The sequence below is a fragment of the Artemia franciscana genome, chromosome 5 (genome assembly GCF_032884065.1).
Source record: "Artemia franciscana chromosome 5, ASM3288406v1, whole genome shotgun sequence".
In the NCBI taxonomy this organism is placed as follows: Eukaryota; Metazoa; Arthropoda; class Branchiopoda; order Anostraca; family Artemiidae; genus Artemia; species Artemia franciscana.
The window spans coordinates 22,515,420-22,529,710 of record NC_088867.1 but is presented as its reverse complement, the minus strand read 5'-3'; the positions used below and the strand labels follow the sequence as shown (position 1 = coordinate 22,529,710).

The window sequence follows — 14,291 nt, the reverse complement described above, 5'->3', positions numbered from 1 at the left end:
TGGCCTGATATAAGTTTTAAAATGTCAAGAAACCAAAAATTTTGACCTGTTTTCAGGGGACCAACACTTCCAACCTTTTTTTGCATTAGGGTCTTCTCGGTCCAGTGACTTACGGATGTAAGTTTCAAGCCGCTCGCGACCCTTTTTGGCCGCGCTGTTAGGTAAACCTTTTTTTTTTTAATTTCTTTTTTACACTGGGATCCTACTAGACAACGAACTTACATAAATTTTCGATTAACCGAGATAAAGTTTTAGCCCATGTTAGCTTCAAAAAAAAAAAAAAAAAAATGCGTTTGCTTTGAATACGAGTTGACTTTCAGTATGTGCAGTGCTTTAAATAATTTTAGAACAAGCTTTGTTAACTTGTCTTTTTTTCAAAGAAACTCATCGTTCGCTGATAAAAAAAGTTTTTTTTTTCGTTATAAACGAAGTTATATGCTAAAATTGCAAAACATGTAAAAAGTAGATTTGCTTGATTTTTGCTCAGATCACCCTAATTTCTATAGGCTTATCTGCTAATTAGTTTCACTTGCCTTTTACAGATGTGAATAACGTAGCTGCAGTCAGCACAACACCATATCGGCCTTTCGGTATTTTCGCCTATTTTTTCAACGGATTGAATGTGGTAAGAGGACTAGATGTGTATGCGACTATTACACAACCGAACGGAGCCCAGACACGCATCAAGTTATATGATGAGCGTCCGTCTGGCCCTCTGACTTATTATGGTAATAGTTTTTGTTGACCTGCAGTCAGTTTAATACATTTAATTAATAAGAATGTAACCTTATATAATTGCTAAGTATCCATAACACCTAGAAAATTGCTAATCTCAAAACAGTCATGTGATGCTATAGAACGGGTAACGGTTTCTCGATACACTTTTTTTTAATGAAAGTCAGTGGGCTGTTCGATGCTCAGAAGTGAGTATCTTTTTTGAATTTGATATTTTAGGGACAATTTTCCTTTTTCAGGCGAGCGCGGCAAGACAGTTACCCTTCTCATATAAGTATATACGATACTGGTTTTCTTTTTTTGTTCTGTCGCCCTTGGGTTTTGCCAAAATCCAAAAAATCTTGTTATTAGTTAGTAATTAATAACAATACATAATGGATGTTATAATATCATTAGTAGTATATAATTATGTCATACAATATTAAGTAATAACAATAAATATTAATAAAATCTAATAAATCTCTCATTTGGTATGACCAAGTAATAATACCTTCCATTCCTGGGTAAGGTAATTTTCAACGGAAATTTTTTTTGGCTTCTATACTATTAAAAGAATGCCCTAATTTGGTATCCAAGTAGCCTTTTTTTCTCCATTTATTGATAGAACTACTACTAACAGCTCACTGCAGCACGAAGTCCTCTGAGGCGAACGCAACTGTTCATACTCCTCTTCTATACCAATATATATGAAGATTCACTTTTTTCCCTCTCAAGAAGTTCCAATTTCCTTTAAACACTTCCTTATAACCTCTTTCCACCCCATTGGGGGTGCCCGCTTTTCAGTTGCGCCCTGATGGATTTCCAAACGTACAATATTTGGCAAACTACCATCCAATAAACGTATTCCAGCCGTCCCGACCTTTGTTTTACAATACCCCTGGAAAGTTGAATAGAATCACATGTTTCGCACTGCTTGTTATTAGACATAAGGTCAGTCGAATGGGTACATTTAACTATCCGTAGTCAATCCCTCTGGAAAACATTTAATAAATCTTCCTCGGCCCCAGTGATCTCAGCGTCAACTCTTCACTTCCATTTATTGCTTGTCTAAGTGAAGTAGTCTTCTTAACATAAATTTTCAGACCTATTTTTCTCTGAACATACTCTAAATTCTCGAAACCTCCGAAAATTCATTCATTCCGCCAACAATTTTTATCAAGGACAGTTAAATGATTTTCAAATTTAAGTATAGCAGAATTTTACCTTCCCATTTAACCTGGTGCTCTCCCATAGCCCTTCCTGCTGCTTTTTAGGACAAAGTTCATTAATATAACCCATATACATGGGCAGGGCCGTATTCAGGATTTTTTTATATGGCCCCTTACAGTCGTATACGGTTGGGGGGGGGGGGGGCTACAAAAAAAAACTTAAAAAGACGCATCAAAAATTTGCTTAAATGTATTTTATTGCGTTTATATGGGCCGGACAATGTTTTGAGGGGGGAGGCTGAGGTTCACACCCCGTATTTCCTCTCCCTGGATATGGCTTTTAAATGGGGATACGACACAGCCATGTTTAACTCCTGACCCAGAACCAGACCAGCTACTAACCCCACTTCCTACCTTGACCGCAGCAATATTGTTCTCATACGCAGCACTAATCACGTTAATGTAGATATCTGGTATACTGCGTAAGGATGGGATCTCAATCAAATCATTTTATTAATGCTAAAACACTATTACAAAAGTAAAAAAGTTACGTTTAGTTATTCGGCCCAAGAAGCTTTGTTTATTATGGCCATACAACACAATACTAGAGCACTAAAAGAACCATAAATAATACCCTAAATCAAACAATACATATGAAACAGAGATGAAGGAGAATAAACACTACAGTACTAAACTTAACTTTCACTACTACACTACTAAAACAAACTACACTACTAAACGTTCATACAGTATGAAAAAAAATCTGGTAGTAATTATAATAAATAGAAACAAATAGAAACCAAGAAATCAGAGAAAAAGGAACGACCAAGTTGACAATAGAACATCAGAAAAAAAAATAAACAAAGATTTTTAAAGTTAAGAAAATTCCTGAAAACAATTTTAAAAACAATAGGAGAGAGATCAGTTGGGGAATAATTCCAAAAAGGAGAAACAATAGGAAAAGAGAGAACAGGAAAAATAAAAACAAAGGAGAGAGAAAGAAATTACTAAACTGGAAAGACCCAGCGAAAAACTGCCTTTGCAGAAAGAAATAGAGGGACTTCCGGAGATCTGCGAAAAGAACTACGTAAAGAAGTAGAGCACCTACCTGAGCCTGTCCGTGAAATGTTTTCGGCTCTTTGAAGTAAGAAGAGAAGAGATTTATTAATACTACCCCAGACAGAACAGCAATAAGAAAGTTAAGGAAAAATAAAAGCATAATAAAGGGAAAGCATAAAATCTGGAGGAAGAAATGAGTTAACTCGGTGCAACATTGAAGACTGGTTAAGGATAAGGGAACGGGTGTGAGTTACATGCGGTTTCAAAGAAAGAAAACACTCAAGAAACATACTAAGAAATTTCACCAGAGTAGGTTGTGGTATAATATCGTTCCCATAAGTCAGGGTGATTGGCTCCTGTACGTCTCTCATACGGTAAAGAGCAGGGTGAACATGGGGATGAAGACCATCAGGAAGATCATTGATGTAAATTAAAAACAAAATGGCCCAAGCACAGAGCCCTTTAGGACACCTTTCAATATAGGCAAAATAGAGGAAGAAGTACCAGCATTCGAAACATAATGAGATCTCCCTGACTTCACTCTCTTCACTAAAAACATCAATATCCTTCGCTAAAACTTTTCTATCAGCAGAATCAAATGTCTGTTCATAACGTATAAAAATGAGAACTAAAAGAGTCTTATGATACAGGCACTTCTTAATTAATAATCTATAAGTAGAAGTTTGTTCACATCCTCTCCACTTCCTGAAACCACACTGTTCTTCTCTCGAAACTTTATCTACATATCTTTTAGTTTAATAATTGTCATGATGCTAAGTAATATGCTCCCTACGAAACCAAGCTACTGCCTTTATAATTACGACACTCAGACAGAACTTTTCTTGCTATGTGTAAGGGTTCTGAAAGGTATTTTCCATTGGAATGAGACAAATCAAATGAACTAGAAAGCTGAAGAGCATTAGATCCTTGAAAAACCTCAGAATAATATAAAGAGGAAATCTTGGAGTGTAGTTTAACTAGTGGCAGTGTTGCAGTAGACAAGGCCGCATCCAGGGAGGGGGGCAACAGGGTTTGAAACTTTGAACTCTCTCCACCTCCTGCTCCCCTAAATTTTCGTTCAATTCGTAAAACGTAACAAAAATGCACATGAACAAATGTTTGATGTGTTATTTTTAATTTATTTTTGCACTCCTTCCCCTCACCGAACAAAAATCCTAGATAAGCTTGTGCATATGTACCAAGGATATTGTGTTTGTAATGTTTTCATTATGGTTTAGCAAAAAAATTTATTATTTTTAACATTATGGTCCTAAAAAAGTTACGTTTACATTATCATATTATAGATTTTTCGCCTGACTTTTTCTATATATATATTTATTTAACAAGTCCAACCAATTTTAAACGAATAGTTATCAAATTTGGGGCGTTATTTTGTTACAGTTAATTTTTATTATAATCAAGTAATACCTGATTTTAATGCCTAGTTTCATAAAACATGCGTTACATAAAGCAGCACAATGATAATTTTTAAGGAAAAACAGCCACACGCTCTTACTGCTTATGGAAATTCTGAATATAACCTTTCGTTGTCTTTTAGCTACCAGATTCATTAGTTTTATGCATACGACATCGACAGTTTTTACTGTTAAAATAGATGGCATGCTAATACATGAAACTGACCTAATTAATCTTTTTTTTATTTTGATTCACATTACCTCGCTTTAATATTGGTGGCCATTTCAGAAGGGGAAAATGAAAAAGGCCAAGAAGAACTTGATTAGTCAGACCTCTGAAATATCTGGGGTAAAAAAAAAAAGATCATTAGATATTAATATTGCAGGAAAATTTAAGTCCAGTTTGCTTCTCATTAAGATCTCTAACTATTTATTCTAAATACTTTAAAACAGAAGATGATAAGATTCCAAAATAGCAATTCTAACACAGTGGCGTCAATTCACGAAAATGTCAATAAGGACAAAATCTATTTTTCAAAACCTGGAGGGGACAATTTTTTTCAATTTCTTTCCATGAAATTTTCGAAAGGAGGTTATTTTGAAAATTCAAAAAGTAGAAAAGCAATACATAGTTTATAGACATTATACACCGGTCTGGTTTCTTACTCTGATGCCGCTATTCTTCTAGGTTTGCATTATCTGTGGGCTGAACTGCAAGAACTATATTTATTCAAAATCCAAAGGTGGGGCTTTGAGTGAACCTCATTAAGAGCGCTTGCATTATCAAATGAATATCCAGGAAACAATTCTTGTTCAAATTACCGTGAACTTGATCTAGGCTAATCCAACTTAAATAATCTACGTTTGAAATAAATTCTGCTAAGCTGGAACAGGTGGAAATTCGTTCTTTATAAATTTTGGCTCTACTTTCATCACTTTTTCTATCTCTGTTTGCTCCCGCTTTAGCTATCATTAATTTAGATACTTTTGTTTATTATTTCACTTCGTAGTTTAGTTACTTTCTTTTTTTAGATTTCTCGTGTTCTTTTTGATAAAACAAGCACATACTTCACTTTTATTCGTCTTTCCTCTTTAGATATTGATATTGAAGACAACGATGGTGTATATTCTAATATATTCAGTCCCACTGAGAAGGGAATGCATCATATCTCCATTGAAGCATTATCTCCAAAACCCCCTGAGTGTTCGTTTACAAATACACCTTCTGCTGCGTCTCTTGAAGTACAGTTCGTTCAGCAACAGCAAATCCAGTTTGTTCAGCAAGTCCATGGAAAAGCTGTACTTCCAAATCAAGGTAGATTCTCTTCTTTGGAATATAAAAAAACTATTGTAAGGAAAAGTAAAAAAAAAATATTTATTGGAAAAAAATATTGAAGAAAAAAATACTATTGAAGAAAACAATTAAAACAAAATATTGAAGAAAAAAATAAAAAAAATATTTGACGACGCCGAATCTAGAAATACTTCTGCCAGTTCAGTCTGACTATAAGAGAGGCTTGTTTTCTATCGTGATAAAAGAGTCTTCTGAAAATTAATGGTAGAGACACTGAATTGTTCATATTGTCGATATTTTCCCAAAAAACTTAATTTCTCTCACCATTCCTGTAACTTAATCTGCAGGAACCTCCCCCCACCCAACAAAAAAAAAGAAAAATAAACAGGACTGGTCTAAGATACACTAATAGTGTTTGTGTTTTGATTAGGAGTAGAAGCATTGATGGTCGTTTTATCTTGTTGCTTTTGCAACCAGAATATGTGGAATGGAAAGCTGTAATAGAACATAACAAATTATTTCCATTCAGATTATGTAGAAATACATACTATTTTTTCTCCGTCCGTATACAATAAGAAAGTGTAAAAGAAGTAATAAAAACAAGAAAAAGGATACTGTAAAATAAAAAAGAATTTCTTCCCTTCAAAAAGAAAAAAAGATACTGCAACTTTAAGAGGACGATACTTTAACAAACAACCCATCAACGTTACTGTCAGGTATTAAGCAGAAAATAAATGAATTCAAATCATTTGATTAAAAGCAGTAAATGTTTAGCAGTTTGGTTCTCTTGTTTTTTTTTTTGTTTTTTTTTGTTTTTTTTCTGTATTGTCACCATATCTTGTTTATTGTTTCATTGTAAAAACTTTATTTTACATTGTAAAAAGTGTAAACCAAAGAAGAGCAAAAATATTTCGAATTTGTGTGTGTGTATGTGTGGGGGGGGGGGGGGGTCTAAAGTTTTTTCTTCTTGGATGGAAAATCTTCATATCTCTGCAAGCTGTGATTCAAGGTAAGGTAAATTTTATAGAATAAAGCTGATTATTTTTTTTTAATCAGCAGTTTCAAGCGTATCTTTCATTCCATACGTATCTTTTAAAGATTTAGTACGAGTATTTAGCGGGCACCCTCAATCTTGTATTTGAATATGTAGCTTCGCACTAAGCATACACGTGATAGCCACTAAAACAGCCAGAAGCAACTTCAGGTATGGGTTCCTCTAAATCTTAGGATTTTTATGATTTATCTCAGTGATTTTTTCTAATTTGAAAGTATTTTTCCTACTTTTGCTGTTTCCTCCCCCCCTCCCCCTTAAGAGAATAAAAAATGTGTCCTCATTGCAGAAACTCATCCGTAAATGTCAGTACTGAATCATGCGGTTACATAAAGAGCAAATCCCTTGGGCGTCATGGTTAGTTACGTTAAAATAATTTTATTTTTACCACCCTAATCGCACACTACCTTGTTATGCTTTGAAAATTTGTAGTTAGAGCTTAGGCTCTGAGCAACAATATACAAGCTATAGAACTTAACATTCGTTTGAATCTGTTATAGTTATATAGTTAAAGTTATGTTATAGTTATAGTTATAGTTATGTTATTGTTATAGTTATATAGTTAAAAACAGCACTCTTTTGTTCTAATTATGGAAAAAAGAAGACTGATGGAAACACTTGAAAAAAAAAATTTCACTGGGTAGACTATTTTTAACGTGGGATTTTTGGGCCAATACCTGAAAATATCCTCTTTGTTAAATCCCTGCGAAGGTGGTACGGTGGAGGAAGGGTAGGAGAATAGGTTTTAGACAATCATTATTCCGATCGCTTTTCTGTCCACAATGGAATACTCCCAAGATACTCTCCTTGGTCCGCCCTTTTCCTCGGTCCTTTTTCTTAATACTATCTCTCTTGAAACTCTGAGTCCTACTTTAAATTATTTGGCGTCACAATATCTTCTAATTCACAGTAGGATATCCATGTTAAGAATATTATCCATAGAGCTAATGCGTCTATCTCCCTCCTTAAGCTCATAAATAAATTTGGCACCCCCTTTCCATTTTTTAAGGATTCAGATTTCCTTTATCCGCCCTCAAATTGAATATACTTGTTCAGTTTGGCACCCTTGCATTTCCCGGGAAGAATCAGATAAAATTGAACCCATCCAAAAAAGAGCCCTTTGAAAAATTTTCAAAGAAGATAATGCTTTATACTCTCTTGTTGTAAAATAAAATCTAGGTGGACAATGCTTAAGTACAGTAGTATATTATTTCCCATCAAAAGAAACAGATGGAGTATAAGATAAAAAAGCGAAAAACACACTACAAAAGAATACACAAACACAAGAAAAATAAAGAACAAATGGATATGTAACTACAAAAAAAAAATAATTGCCCAAGGATGAGTAACAATATTAGAGCTATATCTGGCGATCTGGGCTATGATCGCTTCATTAGGGTCGATAATCCCATACCGACTTGTCACAATACGATTACTTGTCCATGGTGGAAGGTTACTTGTCCTATGTATCCATGGATGGAAACATAGGACTGTACCTATGTTTTGCAAAAAAAAATGCAATAACAAACCCTCTCACGGGAAAAATTTTTCTCAAAAGACAATTCCCGCCCAGATTCACCACTCGCGGGTTATTGCTGACCAAAATTATAAAAACTAACAAAACATCCCAATAGTTTTTCTTTCTTTATTACTTGTACCGGTGTTGCTTTTTTTTTCTTTTTTTGTATATATTCACTCGTTTTCCTTGTTTTGTTTTTTCAATGATCTGTTTCAATTTTAAGGTAAGTTTTTATATAGTTAAATTAGTTATACCATTATTTTAATCTTTACCATGCTTTGTTTGATGTTTTTTCCTGTTTGTTGTCTTTTGACCCCGAAATTCCAATTCGGCCCTGCGGGGCTTGTGATCGAAATTTTTTAGGAATAAACATCTTATCTACCTTCCATTGGATTTGTATTGTGCCCACAGTGAATCACAGGATATGCAGAATTTTTATTCGTTTGCTAATATTTTTTTTATTTTCCTAGGTATACAGATATAAATCATCTGTATCGTTATTTCGCCCCGATTAATTTAATAGGCTGTTTTTTTTAGACTCACCTTATCCACCGTTTGGTTCAACTGGAGCTCGAAGTGCCTTTTTTCAGAGATACTATCCCTACTACAGATCAGTAGATGTTCAATTCTCTTCATTCCGAGTAAGTACTTTATGCTTATTTTCAGATGCGCGATGTAATAAGCCTAGCAGTTAATTTTTTAGTTCTATAAACTCGCTTTCATCGACTATTAATCGCTGAAAATGAAGGTCAGGATTTATTGACTCATCGGCAGTGTTGCCACCGTCGAGTACCCTATCATCGAATTTTGCACCCTTGTTTTTTTGTGGTTTTGGAAAAAGGAAAAATTTTTGCCCATATTTTCGAAAATGGTGCTGTTCTCTTTAATTATTTCGAAAGAAAATTAGCTTTTGAAGCTTCTTTATTTGCCAGCAGCTGTAACTCCTCAACATTTCTAGAAACTCATATTACGTTTATTACCAGAAGAGCGAACTTCACTAGGTCCCTGCTACTTGGCACGTGGCAGGCTAGTATATATGTGATTCTCGCTATCGTTTTCCTTGTAACCGCAGATTAATGTGAACTTCTTTTCCAGCTTATCCGCAGTAACTATGTTTGCTTTAATTACCTTGCTAGGAAATTCAATAATGACCATATCCTCTAAAATATGTACTAGCATAATTATAGAGTTATCCTTTAGTTTAAGTCATGGGGTGGCAAATCAGCAACTTCAATTGAATTTTTTTTGTTCTTGACAGAATAATAATCCAGTATATATGTTGCAGCTATGGTTAGAAATAAACTTTTTTTGCGTTTTAAAATTCTGAAAAAAATGATGCAACCCCAACCTTTTACCATATAGGATTACAGTAGTGCCATTTAACAGGTTAAAATTTGTGAACGAACAGAAATTTTTGTGTAAATTTCATCAACTGTAAGTAAGAAGCGATTCAGCCTAATAGTGATCGAAAGTATAAAATATTAAATTTCGGTAATAATAAGTGCACCAAAAGAATTAGCTTTTTATGCCGATTCCAAATCTATAAAGTGCATGAAGTTTAATGTTACCCATCAAAAGCTACGAGCCTAGAAAAATTTGTCTGATTTTCTAAAAGTGTGGAACACTCCCAAACAGTCAAGCGATGCTAATGAAAATCATACAATTAAATACAGCAAATCAAATTACATCATTCAACTATGATGTCAACGATGACTCACATTATAGTTGAAGGGTCTAATAACTATGCCTTCTATGATGACATGAACCTCTATACTACATTGGGAAAGGGCTGCAAATTATACAATTTGCCCATTCTTTGCTTAAAGTATTTGTTATTGGGAAATGTATGGATATTTTTTAGGTAGACTTTTCTTACGAGGGGGGGGGGGAGGATTGCCTGAGATAATCTGAAAAACGGTCAGAAATTAAATAAAAAACAAGTTTTTTTCAACTAAAAGTAAGGAGAAGCATTAAAACTTTAAACGAACAAAAATTATTCTATGTATGAGGGGGATTGCCCCTTACTCTTATCGCTACAGTTTGAATTGTTAACCTGATTCTTTAAATGAGACAGTTGAGACCTTTTAATGTGGCCGCTTATTTTAAATGAGAAGTATTTTTAAAGAACTTCAAAACTTTAGCGTAAAGAGGGAGCATTGAGGAAGGGGCAGCCCCCTCATATACAGAACAATTTCTGTTCGTTTTTAAGTTTTAATGTTGTTCCTTGCTTTTAATCGAAACAACTTTTTTTTTGTCTTTTTTATTTAGTTACTTCGTAAGATCGGTCCTAGCAACCACTCCTCCGGCTAAGCATCTGTCATTTTTTCCAAGCCAAGCTTTATTCATAGTCTTGGCACAAATATTTCTTTGTCTTCCAAAGCTGTCTTTGAGTAATTTAAAACTGGTAAAGGAATCAACTGTTTGCTATTGCATTAGGCGAAAAAAGCCTTCAGTAAAAAAGACAAAAGTGGCGATGCTTATTTTAGTGACACAGTTATTTGTTTTTATTGCTCTAACTATCCAAAGAGTTTTAGCCAATGAATACCCACACTTCTTCTTTTGCATTTGAGTATTAAGCTTGTATTTGTATGAAATTGCTTGAACTTATAGAAAGGAAAGGGTATTTAACCCCCCCCCAACCCTTGGCATGACCTTGAGATAGCCTCAATATAGGGAATTTGTAATCCTATCAATGGTCTCATTACCTTAAACAACTTGCAGCATATACTTGGATCAAAGTACTTATAATTTACTCAGTACTTGAACGATATCAACCAATTTAAATTAGCGACTGTGCGAGAAATTATTGTTATGATAGTATTTTTAGTGCATAGGATTATATAGCGTTACAATAATGGCAGTCTGATTTAAATGTGCTCGCTATGTATGTAGCCTGTCCGTAATTGCGGCTATTATGTGCAGCCTTAACATAATCATTTTGTTCGGCCCATTTTATTTGTCTTTCAATTAAAGAAATAAAAATAAGAGAACAGCACAGAAACCAATCGATTTTCCAAATTAATCTTTTTTCTGTGTGATGCTCATGTAATTATCCTGTGATAGAATAGGCCATGGGAATTATCCTTATGTCTATATTCTTGTCGGATCAATCAGGACGAGTAATTTTATTGGTGAGGGAGTATACGGTAAAGGAGGGTCCTAAGGAAGTCTTTAAGGGGGGGGTCAAAGTGTTATTAATAATAGGGGGAGATGGACAAATTGGGAAATATTGTCATCGTTGAGGTTCTTCAGACCATCTCCGGGAGGGGTAAACCACCTTCTATATCCTTCACATGTGTAGGAGTTGGGAAAAATAAATACGTATTAATAAGTCCTGATAGGAATAGCTTACTTTTAATAATTTACTCTTACAGCTTTTGCCGCCTCGTGTCTTGGTTTTGAATGCCGAAGCAGGTGATACTCCTTCAATTGTCCGAATGACTTTCGTTGAACCACACTTATATGACGGTGCTGAGACTCCAAGTGGCTATGCCATTCGATACTCCACAAACCGAGCGGATCTGATTCGACCAGATGGATCAATTGCGTTTTTGGAAACAGAAGTTCGTCCAGAAGATATCGTCAGTGGCAGTTTGGGCCACAATGGAAGTGGTGTGCCTGGGCAGGTGGAATTTACAGTTTATGGATATTCAAATGAGTCTCAAGTGTTTTACTTTGTCATGGCGTCAACGCTGAATGCAAGTAGAGTAAGTGCGAATCTTACAAATTTAAAACTCAATAGAATTGAGATTACCTTGCTAATTTTTGGTTAGAAATAAAAGCTAACTCAGGGAATTTTTGATAGTAAAATTGCTTTTTGATACATAGTTGAAGTCTTTGCTGATGATTCTTTGAAACTGCCACTAGACCATTTTGTTTTGAGTTACTAGCGGCTTATTAACATATACGAATGTACTATTAATCTGTACTTTGTACTATTTGCGTGTGTTTACGTTTACTGAAATTGTTAAAGTGAATTATTTAGGAATATATATATATTGCGAACTCCAAACAGTAATTTATGTTTGTTTATTAGAGTTACACACGTTATACTCTGTCATTTTGGAGTGCTTATAGTTTGAAAGCATACGTATTGTGCTGCTTTTATCTCATCATGACTTATCGGTGAATGGCACCAAGGACTGTAAAAATAGGGCTGGATTCTGGGATATGTATTACATCATATTTATAAAATATGTATTACAACATATTTAAATTGGTTAAGTGGCAACTTACACAGCAACATATCAAAGATTAGAAGAAATCGGAAATCAAATTTTTGGTGAAAAGACCTCAATGTGCTGATTCACGATATTTGTTTTGCATAAACTTGACCAGATTATCAAGAAAACAGAGTTTTTTGTTTATCACAAAACAGTATTTCTAGCTAAGAATGGTCTGTTACTAAATTTTCAGCGGTGAATTACTTGGTATATACGGAGTTACTGAGTCTCCTATGATTGCGTCGATTGGCAGTTCAATTCTGAAGTATCACCTTACTTTCTAAAACAAAAAAAAATGTATCTGAATTACGTTTTGCTAATTCACTTTATTAACTCTATTTTATAATCAGATTTTACTTTCTAACACATCAGATTTTAATTTTTGCTAATTTATTTGCGGATGATTTTTTCGCTACTGTGCAAAATCATGACTCAAAATTGGTAGGTTTTCAGAAGTACTTTCTTGTCTTTACAGCTCACCTTTTTAAGAATCAGTCATATTTGAAATTTCCTATGTCCATACTATCAAGTAAATTTCAAATTTGTCACCCGTGTTAAGGTTAGTACTACCTAAAACTTGTATTTTATACGAGAAATATGGATTCTTGTAGCATTGTTAAATAGTATTTTTTTAAATCTCGCACATATTTTCAGCAAAATTTTTAACAATCTGCTCCTTACACAAATAAAAGTTTATGTGGGATTACAGAAAAAAAAATATATATATTATAAGACTCAAATTGTTTTCAAATTATTGGAAACCATATATTGGAACATACTGTGTGCAAACCATTTATTGGAACATACTATGTGCATACAGATTGTCAAAAGAGCGTATCAGCAATGTCTTTGTACGGCTCACCGTATAAATCTGAAACTTCCAGGGTATCATCAAGGGGATGTTCAACTGCTCAAATTATTGAATTAGTAATTTTAGCTGTCCAATATGAAAAAATAATTCTGGTTTCTTTTAAACTAACTTAATCAAATTATTGAATTTTTATGGTTTGATGGATTTATGATGGGAGGTATTGAATGGTTTTTATTATTATTTTTTTTTTTTTTTTTGTTCTTTTGTTTTGATTTCGGGGTTTGTTGTCGCCATCTTTCATAAGTTAATTTATATTTAGGAAACGGAGTCATTATTTACCTAAAGAAGCTTCGCTTCATGTATTTTTATATTTTTTAATAAACCATTTCTTGCTTAAAAAAATTGTGTTTTAAAAGGCCTAAAAAAAGAGTTTAAATTTTGCCTTTTGAAGTTGACACATTTTTTTTTTCTTTGCTGTTACTCGGTAGATAATTCCGCTTTTTACAGATATTTTACGGTCAACCTTCGCCAATAGTATCTACGATGGTAACACCAACCGTTCTTCAAACCACAACATCTACGACAACTACGCCTGAAACTACTACAACACAGTCCACTACCACAGAAGCGACAACCACAGTGACGACCCCGGAAGAAACTAGCACAGTAGAGACAACTGTACCTCAGACCACGGTCACTAACACTTTAAGGCCAATAGTTACAACAACAAAACCAACACCAACGGAAGAACCAGAAAATTCTGGAGGAAAATTTGATCCGTACTTTTATATTATTGTATTAATCTCTTTAGCTCTCCTACAGCCTCACATCTATGAATGAAGAAATAAATTCCTAATAATATGACCTTTTTTATTGTAGAATTGCCATTTATTTAAAAAAGTTTTAATGTACTTTCGTGTTCTCGAAGTTTAGTCCTCCTACAGCCTTATGTCTATAAATGAAGAGATAAATTTCTAATTATGTCCCCCTTTTTGTATATTGTAGAAATATCGTTTATTAAAAAAAGTTTCACATA

The 14,291-nt window shown here is 34.0% G+C and overlaps 1 protein-coding gene across 1 annotated transcript in view; it reads left to right on the top strand.

Moving 5' to 3' along the window:
- LOC136027118 (calcium-activated chloride channel regulator 4-like) overlaps positions 1-14,291 on the top strand; it is a 50,720-nt gene extending 36,429 nt beyond the window's left edge. Inside the window, exons 12-16 of the mRNA XM_065704072.1 lie at positions 543-728; positions 5,454-5,672; positions 8,759-8,862; positions 11,596-11,928; positions 13,763-14,291. Coding sequence (XP_065560144.1) covers positions 543-728; positions 5,454-5,672; positions 8,759-8,862; positions 11,596-11,928; positions 13,763-14,095 — 1,175 coding nt within the window. The 3' untranslated portion in view covers positions 14,096-14,291. The remainder of the gene's footprint in view (positions 1-542; positions 729-5,453; positions 5,673-8,758; positions 8,863-11,595; positions 11,929-13,762) is intronic.